The following is an 18,477-nucleotide window of genomic DNA, read 5'->3' as shown; positions in this document are numbered from 1 at the left end:
TTAGAGGATAGAGGGTCAGGGTTAGAGGATAGAGAGGATAAAGGGTCAGGGTTATAGGATAGAGAGGATAAAGGGTCAGGGTTAGAGGATAGAGAGGATAAAGGGTCAGGGTTAGAGGATATAGACGGTCAGGGTTAGAGGATAAAGGGTCAGGGTTAGAGGATAGAGGGTCAGGGTTAGAGGATAGAGGGTCAGGGTTAGAGGATAGAGGGTCAGGGTTAGAGGATAGAGGGTCAGGGTTAGAGGATAGAGGGTCAGGGTTAGAGGATAGAGGGTCAGGGTTAGAGGATAGAGAGGATAGAGGGTCATGGTTAGAGGATAGAGGGTCAGGGTTAGAGGATAGAGGGTCAGGGTTAGAGGATAGAGGGTCATGGTTAGAGGATAGAGAGGATAAAGGGTCAGGGTTAGAGGATAGAGGGTCATGGTTAGAGGATAGAGAGGATAAAGGGTCAGGGTTAGAGGATAGAGAGGATAGAGGGTCATGGTTAGAGGACAGAGGGTCAGGGTTAGAGGATAGAGGGTCAGGGTTAGAGGATAGAGGGTCAGGGTTAGAGGATAGAGAGGATAGAGGGTCAGGGTTAGAGGATAGAGGGTCAGGGTTAGAGGATAGAGGGTCAGGGTTAGAGGATAGAGGGTCAGGGTTAAAGGATAGAGAGGATAGAGGGTCATGGTTAGAGGATAGAGGGTCAGGGTTAGAGGATAGAGGGTCAGGGTTAGAGGATAGAGGGTCATGGTTAGAGGATAGAGAGGATAAAGGGTCAGGGTTAGAGGATAGAGGGTCAGGGTTAGAGGATAGAGAGGATAAAGGGTCATGGTTAAAGGATAGAGGGTCAGGGTTAGAGGATAGAGAGGATAAAGGGTCAGGGTTAGAGGATAGAGAGGATAAAGGGTCATGGTTAGAGGATAAAGGGTCAGGGTTAGAGGATAGAGAGGATAAAGGGTCAGGGTTAGAGGATAAAGGGTCAGGGTTAGAGGATAAAGGGTCAGGGTTAGAGGATATAGAGGATAAAGGGTCAGGGTTAGAGGATAGAGAGGATAGAGGGTCAGGGTTAGAGGATAAAGGGTCAGGGTTAGAGGATATAGAGGATAAAGGGTCAGGGTTAGAGGATAAAGGGTCAGGGTTAGAGGATAGAGAGGATAAATGGTCAGGGTTAGAGGATAGAGAGGATAAAGGGTCAGGGTTAGAGGATAAAGGGTCAGGGTTAGAGGATATAGAGGATAAAGGGCCAGGGTTAGAGGATAAAGGGTCATGGTTAGAGGATAGAGGGTCAGGGTTAACTAGGTAGAGAGGATAAAGGGTCAGGGTTAGAGGATAGAGAGGATAAAGGGTCATGGTTAGAGGATAGAGGGTCAGGGTTAGAGGATAAAGGGTCAGGGTTAGAGGATAGAGGGTCATGGTTAGAGGATAGAGAGGATAAAGGGTCAGGGTTAGAGGATAGAGGGTCAGGGTTAGAGGATAGAGAGTCAGGGTTAGAGGATAGAGAGGATAGACGGTCATGGTAAAAATGTTTTATCAAAATTGAAAACTATTATTATTTTTAGTAGTTGAACCGAAACCAAACCTTCTGCACAGGCCAGAAGACTCAAGGCCACTGTGGTCTCGAAGAACATCTGACTGCTTAAATGGTTGGTCTCTCAGTCAGTCAGTCAACACAGTACTATAGTCTTTATTCAAACCATGCACTCTCACAAACTCATGACAGCAACACTTCATATCAACAAGGATTGGAGTTACTTGTATCACATACTACTACAAGGTTATCTGTAAACCACTTCCTCTGATGTTGTGTTGGTGTAATACACCAAGAACAAGCCAAGAATGTATTTTATTATAAATCATCACTATTACTACCGTAACTAGCCTTACTATGACAGCTACAACCACTACTACTTCTATGATGATGATGATGATGATGTTGATGGTGATGATAGTAGTGATGATGGTGGGGGTGGTGATGATGGTGATGGTGATGGTAATGATGATGATGATGATGATGGTGGTGATGATGTTGATGATGTTGATGGTGATGATGGTAGTGATGATGGTGGGGGTGATGATGATGATGATGATGATGTTGATGGTGATGATGGTAGTGATGATGGTGGGGGTGGTGATGATGGTGGTGGTGATGATGGTGATGATGGTGGTGATGATGGTGATGATGATGGTAATGATGATGATGGTGGTGATGATGTTGATGGTAGTGATGATGGTGGGGGTGATGGTGGTGATGATGGTGGTGATGATGGTGGTGATGATGGTGGTGATGATGTTGATGATGGTGGTGATGATGGTGATGGTGGTGATGATGGTGTTGATGGTGGTGATGATGTTGATGATGATGGTGGTGATGATGATGATGTTGATGATGATGTTCATAATGGTGATGTTGATGGTGGTGATGATGATGATGATGGGGTTGATGGTGATGATGGTGGTGATGGTGATGGTGGTGGTGATGATGATGATGGGGTTGATGGTGGGGATTATGATGATGATGGTGATGATGATGGGGTTGATGGTGATGATGGTGATAGTGATGGTGGTGATGATGTTGATGGTGATGATGATGATGATGATGGGGTTGATGGTGATGATGGTGATGATGATGATGATGATGGGGTTGATGGTGATGATGGTGATAGTGATGGTGGTGATGATGTTGATGGTGATGTTGATGGTGATTATGATGATGATGATGATGATGATGGGGTTGATGGTGATGATGATGATAGTGATGGTGGTGATGATGTTGATGGTGATGATGATGATAGTGATGGTGGTGATGATGTTGATGGTGATGATGTTGATAGTGGTGGTGGTGATGATGTTGATGGTGATGATGATGGTGATGGGGTTGATGGTGATGATGGTGATAGTGATGGTGGTGATGGGGTTGATGGTGATGATGGTGATAGTGGTGGTGGTGATGATGTTGATAGTGGTGGTGGTGATGATGTTGATGGTGATGATGATGGTGATGGGGTTGATGGTGATGATGGTGATAGTGATGGTGGTGATGGGGTTGATGGTGATGATGGTGATAGTGGTGGTGGTGATGATGTTGATAGTGGTGGTGGTGATGATGTTGATGGTGATGATGATGGTGATGGGGTTGATGGTGATGATGGTGATAGTGATGGTGGTGATGGGGTTGATGGTGATGATGGTGATAGTGGTGGTGGTGATGATGTTGATGGTGATGGTGATAGTGATGGTGATGGTGATAGTGATGGTGGTGATGATGTTGATGGTGGTGATGATGTTGATGGTTTATGTTGATGATGATGGTGATAGTGATGGTGGTGATGATGGTGATGGTGATGATGTTGATGGTGGTGATGATGATGGTGATGGTGGTGATGATGTTGATGATGATGGTGATGTTGATAATGGTGAGGATGAATGTGTGGTTCTCTCCCCTCCCAGGACACAGCCCTGTGGACTACAAGCTGCTGTCTGTCCAGGTGATGATTCGCCATGGCGACCGTTACCCCCTTTACGCCATCCCCAAAACCAAGCGGCCTGCCATCGACTGCACCCTGTCCCCAAAGAGGTAAGAGCAACGCCCACTGACTGAACATCCAATGATGATGCAACAAATAGTCTCTCGTCTCCGATTGTTCATTATTCATTCATTAAGGCCTTCTGTTAAATAAAGATGATTGTTCATTATTCATTCATTAAGGCCTTCTGTTAAATAAAGATGATTGTTCATTATTCATTCATTAAGGCCTTCTGTTAAATAAAGATGATTGTTCATTATTCATTCATTAAGGCCTTCTGTTAAATAAAGATGATTGTTCATTATTCATTCATTAAGGCCTTCTGTTAAATAAAGATGATTGTTCATTATTCATTCATTAAGGCCTTCTGTTAAATAAAGATGATTGTTCATTATTCATTCATTAAGGCCTTCTGTTAAATAAAGATGGCCTCCTGAATCAACTGGAGTCTGCTGTAAATGTTAGCTATTCCCTCCAGCTCCACACTTTCCATTACATCATTTGATCATTAGATAATTACATCATTAGACCATTAGACCATTAAATCATTAGATTAGATCAAATGCAGTTTTGACTGCAGCCAGAAAATGATACCACTTTGTCTTGTGAAATTACCCCTCTCCCCCCTCTTACCCCCCCAGTCTTTTGAAGAGTTTCTGCTTAGCATGTCGGTGGAAAACTTAAGCAATAATTGCTATGAAGAAGAGGGGAATGTGAGAAGAGAAAACGAGCTGTTGTTGCTAGTCAAAGTGATTAGCCGTGGTTATGCAGTGTGTGATTTGGAGCTACAAGATGTTCAGTCTGACTGTGTTAGATGTCGTGCTCCCTCCGGGGTTAGGGCTGAGACCTGTCTCAGGGAGGTGCATGTCCTGCCTGGGGCCATAGGTTCACTTTCACTGGCACCTAGGAGCATCAGAGTGATCCGACTACATGTTGAGCTCTAACACAGAGACATTCCTTATTTCAAAGTGTGACAATGTTGACTGTCCAACAGTCATTCTGTCTCTCCATTTTACTTTTATCACTCTCATTTTCTCCCACTTGTTTTCCCTCCAGACTGTCACTGTGGTGTTGTGATTGCTGTTCTGCTGCTACTCTCTGGTGCAGATGGATGCATACACACACACACACACACACACAAAGGTTTTGCTGCCTCTGTTATCTTGCTTGATTTGAAAAACATGATTTTCCATGCTGCTGTGAAGAAGCAATACTGTCACTGTCAGAAATACTCCCCACTGAGAAATGACTTAGCACACACACACACACACACACACACACACACACACACACACACACACACACACACACACACACACACACACATTTTGATATCCTCTCTCTTTTTCATGTTCTCATCTTCTCATATCCTTTTCTGTCTCTGTAAAACTCTCTTATTCTGTGTTCACCTCCCCCTCTCATTCATCTGTCATCCTGTCTCATCCCACTGCTCTGCTCTGCCTCTCATCATGCAGATGGCAGTTTCTGATAAGATATTATTTATAGAACGGGAAGTCATTGCTGTGGCTCTTGCTGCACATTCTCAAAAGCAAAGATCAGGGCAGGAAGAGGTCTTTCAGACCTGGCTTCCCTCAGTCAAAAGTGTGTGTGAAAAGAGTGTGTGTGTGAGAGAGTGTTTGTGTGTGTGAGGGCACTTGGGTTCTATCTACTTTGATTGGCACAACAGAGTGATCCCCGGTGACTTGCATAACCTTGGATCTTGACATGTCATTCTAAACAGATGGCTGATAAATTCCTCCCCAATCCTCTTTTTGGGATATCTTAGTCTCTGGCCATTTGCTAATTCAACATGGGCATTTCATTCTGAGCTGATGGGTCTTGCAGAGGAAGAGTCACTAATCTGAGTCATCTGTGACCACTGGGCCTGGCCTTCACAGAGCTGAGAGGACTGGTGAATGTCTGCTATGAAGCCAAACTTTGGCTAGAAGATAATTACACATCTTCACTAATGTTTGGCATGTCACAAAAAAGGCATAACCTAAATCACAGGAGGTTGGTGGCACCTTAATTGGGGAGGACGGGCTCGTGGTAATGGCTGGAGGGGAATCAGTGGAATGGTATCAAATACATCAAACACAAGGTTTCCATGTGTTTGATGCCATTCCATTTACTCTGTTCTGGACATTATTATGAGCCGTCCTCCCCTCAGCAGCCTCCTGTGACTCAAACCCACATGAGCGCTCATGCATTCTGAGTTTGTGTCTGTACTCGCTCTCTCTCTCTGCCTTTCTGTCTCTCTCCCTCTTTCCCCCAGTGCACCTCTCTCTCTCTGCCTTTCTGTCTCTCTCCCTCTTTCCCACAGTGCACCTCTCTCTCTCTGCCTTTCTGTCTCTCTCCCTTTTTCCCCCAGTGCACCTCTCTCTCTCTGCCTTTCTGTCTCTCTCCCTCTTTCCCCCAGTGCACCTTTCTCTCCCTCTCTCTGACCAGTATTCAATGCCATCTGGCTCTCAGCACCGACATTCCACTCCAAGTTAGAGCTGAAAGGAGCGAGGGAGAGAGGGAGGAGAGAGAGAGAAATGAGAGATGCAAGGCGACACAGCCAAGCGGACAGAGTGGGAAGGATCCACGGAGAGAAAACAAGATTGTGAGACATAGAGAGAGAAACGGAGAGAGTGAGGGATGAAGGTAGACTTGGGGAGGTTGAAATGTGGACCTCCTGAGAGAAGATCTTTGTTTTGCTGGAGCTGCAATAAATCAAATCAAATTTTATTGGTCACATACACATGGTTAGCAGATGTTAATGTGAGTGTAGCGAAATGCTTGTGCTTCTAGTTCTGACAGTGCAGTAATGTCTAACAATTCCCCAACAACTACCTAATACACACAAATCTAAAGGGAGGAATAAGAATTTGTACATATACACCACCGTTCAAAGGTTTGGGGTCACTTAGAAATGTCCTTGTTTTTGAAAGAAAATCACATTTTTTGTCCATTAAAATAACATCAAATTGATCAGAAATACAGTGTAGACATTGTTAATGTTGAAAATGACTATTGTAGCTGGAAACGGCTGATTCTTAATGGAATATCTACATAGGCATATAGAAGCCCATTATCAGCAACCATCACTCCTGTGTTCCAATGACATATTGTGTTAGCTAATCCAAGTTTATAATTTTAAAAGGCTAATTGATCATTACTGGCCCCTCCGTCGCGACGTAACCAGAACGCCCATCTGCGGCCAGCTAATCGTTAGCTGTCTTATCGGCTGCTATCTGAATAGGTCGATCGGCCAATTTTCTTGGGCCACTATAATTATAACTATTTTGGATTGGTCCCCTCTACCACACAGAACCCTACTAATCTACCGACGGAAACGCACGAGGTGGCTAAAAACAGACCATCTTCTGCCAACTTGCTACCCATGGCCCGGCTAGCTGTCTGAATCGCCGTGACCCCAACCAACCTCACTACTCACTGGACCCTTATGATCACTTGACTAAGCATGCCTCTCCTTAATGTCAATATGCCGTGTCCATTTCTGTTCTGGTTAGTGTTTATTGGCTTAGTTCACTGTAGAGCCTCTAGCCCTGCTCATTATACCTTATCCAACCCTTCAGTTCCACCACCCACACATGCGATGACATCACCTGGTTTCAATGATGTTTCTAGAGACAATATCGCTCTCATCATCACTCAATGCCTAGGTTTACCTCCACTGTATTCACATCCTACCATACCTTTGTCTGTACATTATACCTTGAAGCTATTTTATCGCCCCCAAAAACCTGCTCCTTTTGCTCTCTATTCCGGACGTCCTAGACGACCAATTCTCATAGCTTTTAGCCGTACCCTTATCCTACCCCTCCTCTGTTCCTCTGGCGATGTAGAGGTGAATACAGGCCCTGCAGTGCCTAGCCCCACTCCTATTCCCCAGGCACTCTTTTGATGATTTCTGTAACCGTAATAGCCTTGGTTTCATGCATGTTAACATTAGAAGCCTCCTCCCTAAGTTTGTTTTATTCACTGCTTTAGCACACTCTGCCAACCCGGATGTCCTAGCCGTGTCTGAATCCTGGCTTAGGAAGACCACCAAAAACTCTGAAATCTCCATCCCTAACTACAACATTTTCAGACAAGATAGAACGGCCAAAGGGGGCGGTGTTGCAATCTACTGCAGAGATCTGTCCTACTATCCAGGTCTGTACCCAAACAATTTGAACTTCTACTTTTAAAAATCCACCTCTCTAAAAACAAGTCTCTCACCGTTGCCGCCTGCTATAGACCACCCTCTGCCCCAGCTGTGCTCTGGACACCATATGTGAACTGATTTCCCCCCATCTATCTTCAGAGCTCGTGCTGCTAGGTGACCTAAACTGGGACATGCTTAACACCCCAGCCACCCTACAATCTAAGCTTGATGCCCTCAATTTCACACAAATGATCAATGAACCTACCAGGTACCACCCCAAAGCTGTAAACACAGGCACCCTCATAGATATCATCCTAACCAACTTGCCCTCTAAATACACCTCTGCTGTTTTCAACCAAGATCTTAGCGATCACTGCCTCATTACCTGCATCCACAATGGGTCAGCGGTCAAACGACCTCCACTCATCACTGTCAAATGCTCCCTGAAACACTTCAGCGAGCAGGCCTTACTAATCGACCTGGCCCGGGTATCCTGGAAGGATATTGACCTCATCCCTTCAGTAGAGGATGCCTGGTTATTTTTTTTAAATGCCTTCCTCACCATCTTAAATAAGCATGCCCCATTCAAGAAATTTAGAACCAGGAACAGATATAGCTCTTGGTTCTCTCCAGACCTGACTGCCCTTAACCAACACAAAAACATCCTGTGGCGTTCTGCATTAGCATCAAACAGCCCCCGTGATATGCAACTTTTCAGGGAAGTTAGAAACCAATATACACAGGCAGGTATAAAAGCAAAGGCTAGCTTTTTCAAGCAGAAATTTACTTCCTACAACACAAACTCAAAAAAGTTCTGGACACTGTAAAGTCCTTGGAGAATAAGAGCACCTCCTCCCAGCTGCTCACTGCACTGAGGATAGGAAACTCTGTCACCACCGATAAATCCACTATAATTGAGAATTTCAATAAGCATTTTTCTACGGCTGGCCATGCTTTCCACCTGGCTACCCCTACCCCGGTCAACAGCACTGCACCCCCCACAGCAACTTGCCCAAGCCTTCCCCATTTATCCTTCTCCCAAATCCAGTCAGCTGATGTTCTGAAAGAGCTGCAAAATCTGGACCCCTACAAATCAGCTGGGCTAGACAATCTGGACCCTTTCTTTCTAAAATGATCTGACAAAATTGTCGCAACCCCTATTACTAGCCTGTTCAACCTCTCTTTTGTGTCGTCTGAGATTCCCAAAGATTGGAAAGCAGCTGCAGGGGGGGTGACAGTCTTGACCCAAACTGCTACAGACCTATATCTATCCTACCCTGCCTTTCTAAAGTCTTCAAAAGCCAAGTCAACAAACAGACTACCAACCATTTAGAATCCCACCTTACCTTCTCCGCTATGCAATCTGGTTTCAGAGCTGGTCATGGGTGCACCTCAGCCATGCTCAAGGTCCTAAACGATATCTTAACCGCCATCGATAAGAAACAATACTGTGCAGCCGTATTCATTGACCTGGCCAAGGCTTTCGACTCAATCACCACATCCTCATCGGCAGACTCAATAGCCTTGATTTCTCAAATGATTGCCTTGTCTGGTTCACCAACTACTTCTCTGATATAGTTCAGTATGTCAAATCGGAGGGCCTGTTGTCCAGACCTCTGGCAGTCTCTATGAGGGTGCCACAGGGTTCAATTCTTGGGCCGACTCTTTTCTCTGTATACATCAATGATGTCGCTCTTGCTGCTGGTGAGTCTCTGATCCACCTCTGCGCAGACAACACCATTCTGTATACTTCTGGCCCTTCTTTGGACACTGTGTTAACTACCCTCCAGACAAGCTTCAATGCCATACAACTCTCCTTCCGTGGCCTCCAACTGCTCTTAAATATAAGTAAAACTAAATGCATGCTCTTCAATCGATCGCTGCCTGCACCTGCCCGCCCGTCCAGCATCACTACTCTGGACGGTTCTGACTTAGAATATGTGGACAACTACAAATACCTAGGTGTCTGGTTAGACTGTCAACTCTCCTTCCAGACTCACATCAAACATCTCCAATCCAAAGTTAAATCTAGAATTGGCTTCCTATTTCGCAACAAAGCATCTTTCACTCATGCTGCCAAACATACCCTCGTAAAACTGACCATCCTACCGATCCATTTACAAAATAGCCTCCAATACCCTACTCAATAAATTGGATGCAGTCTATCACAGTGCCATCCGTTTTGTCACCAAAGCCCTATATACTACCCACCACTGTGACCTGTACGCTCTCATTGGCTTGCCCTCGCTTCATACTCGTCGCCAAACCCACTGGCTCCAGGTCATCTACAAGACCCTGCTAGGTAAAGTTCCCCCTTATCTCAGTTCGCTGGTCACCATAGCAGCACCCACCTGTAGCACGCGCTCCAGCAGGTATATCTCTCTGGTCACCCCCAAAGCCAATTCCTCCTTCGGCCGCCTCTCCTTCCAGTTCTTTGCTGCCAATGACTGGAACGAACTACAAAAATCTCTAAAATTGGAAACACTTATCTCCCTCACTAGCCTTAAGCACCAGCTGTCAGAGCAGCTCACAGATTACTGCACCTGTACATAGCCCATCTATAATTCAGCCCAAACAACTACCTCTTCCCCTACTGTATTTATTTATTTATTTATTTTGCTCCTTTGCACCCCATTATTTATATTTCTACTTTGCACTTTCTTCCACTGCAAATCTACCATTCCAGTGTTTTACTTGCTATATTGTATTTACTTCGCCACCATGGCCTTTTTTGCCTTTACCTCCCTTATCTCAACTCATTTGCTCACTTTGTATATAGACTTATTTTTCTACTATATTATTGACTGTAGGTTTGTTTTACTCCACGTGTAACTCTGTGTTGTTGTATGTGTCAAACTGCTTTGCTTTATCTTGGCCAGGTCGCAATTGTAAATGAGAACTTGTTCTCAACTTGCCTACCTGGTTAAATAAAGGTGAAATAAATAAATAAATTAGAAAACCATTTTGCAATTATGTTAGCACAGCTGAAAACTGTTGTGCTAAAAAAATCTGCAGTTTCCAGCTACAATAGTCATTTACAACATTAACAATGTTTACACTGTATTTGTGATCAATTTGATGTTTTTTTAATGGACAAAAAATGTGCTTTTCTTTCAAAAACAAGGACATTTCTAAGTGACCCCAAACTGTTGAACTGTAGTGTAAATATATGGATGAGCGGCATAGTCATGGTGCAATAGATGGTATAAGGTACAGTATATACATATGAGATGAGTAATGTGAGATATGTTAACATTATTAAAGTTGCATTGTTTAAAGTGACTAGTGATCCATTTATTAAAGTGGCCAGAGATATGAGTCTCTATGTAGGCAGCAGGCTCTCTGAGTTAGTGATTGCTGTTTAGCAGTCTGATGGCCTTCTCAACAGTATGTTATATTTCAGGAACTGTTTCTCGGTTTCTCGGTCCCAGCTTTGATGCACCTGTACTGACCTCACCTTCTAGATGGTAGCGGGGTGAACAGGCAGTTGCTCGGGTGGTTGTTGTCCTTGATGCTTTTTTTGGCCTTCCTGTGACATCGGGTGCTGTAGGTGTCCTGGAGGGCAGGTAATTTGCCCCCGGTATTGCGTTCTGCAGACCGCACCACCGTCTGGAGAGCCTTGCGGTTGAGGGCGGTGCAGTTGCTGTACCCGGCGGCGATACAGCCCAACAGGCTGTAAAAGTTTGTCAGGGATTTAGGTGACAAGCCAAATTTCTTCAGCCTCCTCCTTCTTTATCACACTGTCTGTGTGGGTGGACCATTTCAGTTTGTCTGTGATGTGTACTCCGAGTAACTTAAAACTTTCCACGTTCTCCACTACTGTCCCTTCGATGTGGATAGGAGGGTGCTCCCTCTGGTGTTTCCTGAAGTCCATGATCATCTCCTTTGTTTTGTTGACGTTGAGTGAGAGGATGTTTTCCTGACACCACATTCCAAGTTCCCTCAATAGATATAGCAGACATGTGTTTGAGCAGGCTGTTTTGTCTCTGGGATGTGTGTGGATTATGTGTGTGTGCTTGGGAGAGAGAGATTTACATTTATAAAGGTCTTATTTATAAAGGTCTACAATCTGGGTCTGTTTTTATTTTGACCAGTGTGTAATTATGGGGATCTATTCTGCACTAGCATATGGGTTATAGGCAGGATCCTAGGGGACTGTTGGAGTGTGTGTCTGTGTGTGTCTGTGTGTGTCTGTGCATGTAATTCCCCATAGCTGTCACTGGCATGCCAAGTCGACCCACTGTCTCTGTCTGTCTGTCTGCGGTCTCTCCAGCTGGAAACTATTCCCCCTCTTTAGCCTGCCTCTCTCTCTCTCTCTCTCTCTCACACTCTGTCTCTCTTTTTCTCTCTCTCTTTCTTTCCCTTTCCTGCTCTGTCTTGCTTGACAATTCAAAGGGATTTGACCACCAGTGAGATAGATATGGAGTGAGCAAGTCAATAGAATAGAAGAATGTTAAATCTAACACCAGCATAATGCATGATCCTTTAGTTAGAGACTGAAGCTGCCTGGGAAACTTTAGTTAGAGACCGGAGCTTCCTGGCAAATGTTAGAGACTGGAGCTGCCTGAGAAACGTTAGTTAGAGACTGGAGCTTCCTGGCAAATGTTAGAGACTGGAGCTGCCTGAGAAACGTTAGTTAGAGACTGGAGCTGCCTGGGAAACGTTAGTTAGAGACTGGAGCTGCCTGGCAAACGTTAGTTAGAGACTGGAGCTGCCTGCCGAATGTTAGTTAGAGACTGGAGCTGCCTGGCAAATGTTAGTTAGAGACTGGAGCTGCCTGGCCAATGTTAGTTAGAGACTGGAGCTGCCTGGGAAACGTTAGTTAGAGACTGGAGCTGCCTGGGAAACGTTAGTTGGAGACTGGAGCTGCCTGGGGAACGTTAGTTAGAGACTGGAGCTGCCTGGGAAACGTTAGTTGGAGACTGGAGCTGCCTGGGGAACGTTAGTTGGAGACTGGAGCTGCCTGGGAAACGTTAGTTGGAGACTGGAGCTGCCTGGGAAACGTTAGTTGGAGACTGGAGCTGCCTGGCCAACGTTAGTTGGAGACTGGAGCTGCCTGGGAAACGTTAGTTAGATACTGGAGCTGCCTGGCCAATGTTAGTTGGAAACTGGAGCTGCCTGGAAAACGTTAGTTGGAGACTGGAGCTGCCTGGGAAATGTTAGTTGGAGACTGGAGCTGCCTGGGAAACGTTAGTTGGAGACTGGAGCTGCCTGGCCAACGTTAGTTGGAGACTGGAGCTGCCTGGCCAACGTTAGTTGGAGACTGGAGCTGCCTGGGAAACGTTAGTTGGAGACTGGAGCTGCCTGGGAAACGTTAGTTAGAGACTAGAGCTGCCTGGCAAATGTTAGTTAGAGACTGGAGCTGCCTGGCAAATGTTAGTTAGAGACTGGAGCTGCCTGGCCAACGTTAGTTAGAGACTGGAGCTGCCTGGCAAATGTTAGTTAGAGACTGGAGCTGCCTGGCAAATGTTAGTTAGTGACTGGAGCTGCCTGGCCAATGTTAGTTAGAGACTGGAGCTGCCTGGCCAACGTTAGTTGGAGCCTGGAGCTGCCTGGGAAACGTTAGTTGGAGACTGGAGCTGCCTGGGAAACGTTAGTTGGAGACTGGAGCTGCCTGGCCAACGTTAGTTGGAGACTGGAGCTGCCTGGGAAACGTTAGTTGGAGACTGGAGCTGCCTGGCCAATGTTAGTTGGAAACTGGAGCTGCCTGGAAAACGTTAGTTGGAGACTGGAGCTGCCTGGGAAACGTTAGTTGGAGACTGGAGCTGCCTGGGAAACGTTAGTTGGAGACTGGAGCTGCCTGGCCAACGTTAGTTGGAGACTGGAGCTGCCTGGCCAACGTTAGTTGGAGACTGGAGCTGCCTGGGAAACGTTAGTTGGAGACTGGAGCTGCCTGGGAAACGTTAGTTGGAGACTGGAGCTGCCTGGGAAACGTTAGTTGGAGACTGGAGCTGCCTGGCCAACGTTAGTTGCAGACTGGAGCTGCCTGCCGAATGTTAGTTGGAGACTGGAGCTGCCTGCCGAATGTTAGTTGGAGACTGGAGCTGCCTGGCCAACGTTAGTTGGAGACTGGAGCTGCCTGGCCAATGTTAGTTAGAGACTGGAGCTGCCTGCCGAATGTTAGTTGGAGACTGGAGCTGCCTGCCGAATGTTAGTTGGAGACTGGAGCTGCCTGCCGAATGTTAGTTGGAGACTGGAGCTGCCTGGCCAACGTTAGTTGGAGACTGGAGCTGCCTGCCGAATGTTAGTTAGAGACAGGAACTGCATGGCCAACGTTAGTTAGAGACTGGAGCTGCCTGGCAAACATTAGTTAGAGACTGGAGCTGCCTGGCCAATGTTAGTTAGAGACTGGAGCTGCCTGGCCAATGTTAGTTAGAGACTGGAGCTGCCTGGCCAATGTTAGTTAGAGACTGGAGCTGCCTGCCGAATGTTAGTTAGAGACTGGAGCTGCCTGGCCAACGTTAGTTAGAGACTGGAGCTGCCTGAGAAACGTTAGTTAGAGACTGGAGCTGCCTGGCAAATGTTAGTTAGAGACTGGAGCTGCCTGGCCAACGTTAATTAGAGACTGGAGCTGCCTGGCAAATGTTAGTTAGAGACTGGAGCTGCCTGGCCAACGTTAATTAGAGACTGGAGCTGCCTGGCAAATGTTAGTTAGAGACTGGAGCTGCCTGGCCAACGTTAATTAGAGACTGGAGCTGCCTGCCGAATGTTAGTTAGAGACTGGAGCTGCCTGGCCAACGTTAATTAGAGACGGGCTGCTTGGCCAATGTTAGTTAGAGACTGGAGCTGCCTGGCCAACGTTAATTAGAGACGGGCTGCTTGGCGAAGGGGATTTCATGATGTAATACTATTCTGTGGTGGAAGGCATAGATTTAGGGTCAATGTTTCAACCAATCATGACAAACCTTGTCGAATCTGAGACTAATGATAGGATGTGATGTGGTTTTGGATGATGTCTCAGAACTAGATTGCTATGGAAACCAGAGTGTGCCACATTGTATGTGTGCATGCTCATGTATGTGTGTGTGTGCGTGCTCGTGTGTACCGTTGAACCTCTGCCACCCATAAATAATCTTTAATCTGTAAAACTATGGTGCGGTTGAGCTGCAGCTCCCAGATTTGATGTAATAAACTGTAATCCTCTATCATCTCTAATCGTTTAGATCTTTGACTGATCATCCCCTGCCTGACTGTACACTGACCTCATTGTGAGGTAAAGATGATGCTCTTGTCTCTGTAGCCATGTCTCTGCTGATTGTGTTTATATAGCCCTCATACTCCATCTACCGCACATTGAACTAGGCTCAGTCAGTGTTGTGTTAGACAGCTCCCTGGTGGTAGAGACATAACAGTACAAGACTGCATACTACTTCAACTCCAGTTTTCACCCCATACGAAGGGTTCTTTCCTTCCACATGTCATCTTTCATCTCTCTCCCCCCTTCCAGGAAGCCCTCCCACCCCCAGCTAAAATCTTTCATTGGTCACATGGCCCAGGGGGGGCATGGCCGCTGGGAGGGGACTCTCAGCTCGTTGCCCCGTCTCCCTAACCACAGCGCTTGTGAGATGGGCGAGCTCACTCAGACAGGTAACCAACCACAACCAATCACATTAAAGATGTGTAAAGAACCACCCAAACAGGCTGGTTTTATATCTCAAATGTGCAACCAATCTCTGTCTTTCCCCTCTTTAGGTGTAGTGCAGCATTTACGCAATGGCCAGCTCCTTCGACAAGCCTACAAGCGCCACAAACTCCTCCCGCCCGATTGGTCGACCAAGCAAGTGTGGGTGGAGACTACGGGCAGGAGCCGCACCCTCCAGAGCGGGATGGCTCTTCTGTATGGGTTCCTGCCAGACTTTGACTGGAGCCGTCTTACAGTCCACCACCAGTGGAGCACGTTGTTCTGTGGCTCAGCCTGCGACTGTCCTGCTAGGAACCGCTATCTGGAGGAGGAGCAGAGGAGACAGTACCGTCTTAGAGTGGCAGACACTGAACTGGAGAGGACCTACGCAGACATGGCCCGTACGCTAGGTCTGCCCCCGCGCCAGCTCAGAGCTGCCAACCCTATAGACTCTCTGCTGTGCCACCTGTGCCACGGCCTGTCCTTCCCCTGTGTGGCAGCAGGAAGTGCTCTCGGCAGTGGGGGCTGTCTGACTCTGGCCCAGTTCGCTGTGATCCGGAGGCAGCAGTTAGAGGATGAGGTGGACAGGAGGAGGGTGGGACTGTATCGCTGCTACGCCGTGCTCGCCACACACCCCTACCTCAACCGCACCGCCAACAGGTTGGAGCGTGTCGCCAAGGCCTACGCTCCGGGCCGAAAACCCCGCGCTGGAGGAGAGGAGGTGTTCACCCTGTCCTCGGCTCACGACGTCACCGTGGCGCCGTTACTAAGCGCCCTGGGCTTGGAGGAGGCATTGTTCCCGAGGTTTGCAGCAAGGGTTGTGTTTGAGTTGTGGAAGAGTCCGCACGCAACGCAGGGACAACGTAAGGGGCAACGGCAGAGCCAGAATAAGGCTTCTGGGGTGAAAGGGGACAGGTCAAAAGGTGGTAACGGGGGGGACATGTTTGTGAGGGTTCTGTACAACGGAGAGGACGTAACATTCCATACCACCTTCTGTCGCTCACATGACCGCCATGCCACACAACCGCTATGCCCCCTGGGTAACTTCCTGTCTTTCGTCAGGAAAGACATGTTCAATGTCCTCAACGCCACGTCCTACCAAGACGCCTGCTACCGACGGACAGGCTGACTGACAAAGGGATGGAGAGAGAAAAGGAGGAGAGGAAGGGAATCATTTAGCTGATTTTGGAATTTGTTAATAGCTCTTTTCCCACTTTGATGGTAGTGCCCTATTGAACTATTTTAATGTCTTAGAACTTTGACATTTTTCTAAAGTCAAAAAAACATTCCTAGAAAGTATAGATACTGATCATACATGTCATGCACACAAACACACTGCAAAAATACATATTTTCACCAACAAATTCCTATACACAAACACATATACTATATACACACTCTTCATGCCTTCTTGATCAGATGTCTTTGTCAATGAAGTTGGACTTCTAAACTGACAGCCTTGTGGTGTTGACAATCACACCCAGATACTTAACCTGCAAATATACACATTTGAACGTTGACCTTTCTACCATTTTTAAGTTTTTGAAATGTTTGTAAGGGAAAGACATTCTGGGGTGAAAGTTAAGGACTCAGACACTTTATTCACACATTCCTGCATTCCAACCGGGAATGTTGAGATTACGCTTTTCCCAAATTCCTGCATAGAAAGGGAAACATTGAAAGTGGAAACACGAATGCTGGATTAGTTCATATAAAATGTTGAAACTGCCATTTATAATTTGTCTTGATATTGTTCTGACATTTTGATTAAAATGGTGCTGGAGACCAATAGAATTAGGGTCGGTTTTGCTGTATAATTAATTATTTTGAGTTTACTGCTAAAAAAAAGAGCTCAGCCACATACTGTACTTTCAGGCTGATTTCAATGTTAAGAATTAAGTCATCCCAACAATTTACACTCAATGTTTACTCAATAATGAAAATATTCCACACCTTAGTAAAGGCTAGTTTGTATGGTACTTAGATTTCACTGCTGCTGTAAGATGGTAATAACAGTTAATAAAAATGTCATCAGTAATTGTACATTTTTCCACTACATGAAGGCAACCATTTTTCAGTGGCCATTTTCCAGTTGGGACTATTTTTATTAATGATGTTCATACTTTTGAATAATTATAATGTTTACTGTAAAGCACATTACACAGTCTGCAAAGAAGTAATAAAACTTGTTTCCTCACAACTGTCTCTGTATTGTGTGAAAACGTATGAGCTAACATATTACTGTTCTGAATCCCCCAAGTCTCATAGACTAGACGAAATATAGTAAACATACATTCAGGACAATCAAATGAGTATGATGTGTTATGTTTGATATGGTTACATGAGATAGAAGGTTACTTAGGCTAAAACAAAAGGTGCTTGGTTGGGATGGATGGGTGAGCGTTTAACAAAAAAGTCCTACAGGAATCCTGCAGGAATTCAACCTTTTGTGAAGGAATTGTGCAGGTGTCCTGCAGGAATCCTGTAGGCTTGACAAAATCCTGCAGAAAAAGTCCACGATGACTAGTCCTGCAGAAATCCTGCACAAACATGACAATTCCTTCAGGAATCCTGCAGGACCAAAACCTGCAGGATGTTGATATTCCTGCAAGACCAACTAAATCCCAGCACGAATCCTGCAGAACAATTCATCTGGCAATTCCTGTAGGACCATTACAATTCCTGCAGAACAGAATCCTGCAGGATTTTGATATTTCTGCAGGATATATCAATTCATGCAGGACCAATTACAGCACGAAATCATGCAGAATATAGATATTCCTAGGACCGTATCGGTTTAGTCTCAGTCCTGACTTAAATTTTCTTGAAAATCAAACAAGTTTTGAATATTGCTGTCCATCAATGATTCCCAACCAAATTGAATGAGCTTGAGCAATTTTGAGTAAAACAATATGTTGCCCTATGAGTTGTCCTAAGTTGGTAGAATCTTAATGAACATTATTCACAGCTGTAATGGCTGCCAAATGTGCTTCTACCAAGTAATAACACAGGGGGGTGGAGACTTATACAATTATGATTTTTCTACTACTTTATTTTACTTTGAAAATGTGTAGGTTGTGTAGATCTGTATATAAAAAATTTAATCCTTTATAGATTTAATTTTAAGGCAGAAAAATGTGAAAAAAGTTCAAGGGGCTGTAGACTTTATATAGGCACTGTACATAGAAATCAACAT

General features: G+C 45.6%; 1 protein-coding gene across 4 annotated transcripts in view; it reads left to right on the top strand.

The window, feature by feature from the left end:
* The window catches only part of acpl2 (acid phosphatase-like 2), a 73,245-nt gene extending 55,764 nt beyond the window's left edge, over positions 1-17,481 (top strand). For all 4 annotated transcript variants that reach the window (XM_045702900.1, NM_001139989.1, XM_045702901.1 and 1 more), the window contains 3 exons: positions 3,431-3,557; positions 15,108-15,247; positions 15,353-17,481. In XM_045702900.1, coding sequence (XP_045558856.1) covers positions 3,431-3,557; positions 15,108-15,247; positions 15,353-16,410 — 1,325 coding nt within the window. In that variant the 3' untranslated portion in view covers positions 16,411-17,481. The remainder of the gene's footprint in view (positions 1-3,430; positions 3,558-15,107; positions 15,248-15,352) is intronic.
* The last annotated feature ends 996 nt before the right edge of the window (positions 17,482-18,477 follow it).

This window comes from Salmo salar, chromosome ssa20 (assembly GCF_905237065.1).
Source record: "Salmo salar chromosome ssa20, Ssal_v3.1, whole genome shotgun sequence".
NCBI classification, from domain to species: Eukaryota; Metazoa; Chordata; class Actinopteri; order Salmoniformes; family Salmonidae; genus Salmo; species Salmo salar.
This window is presented reverse-complemented; position numbering and strand designations above follow the sequence as displayed.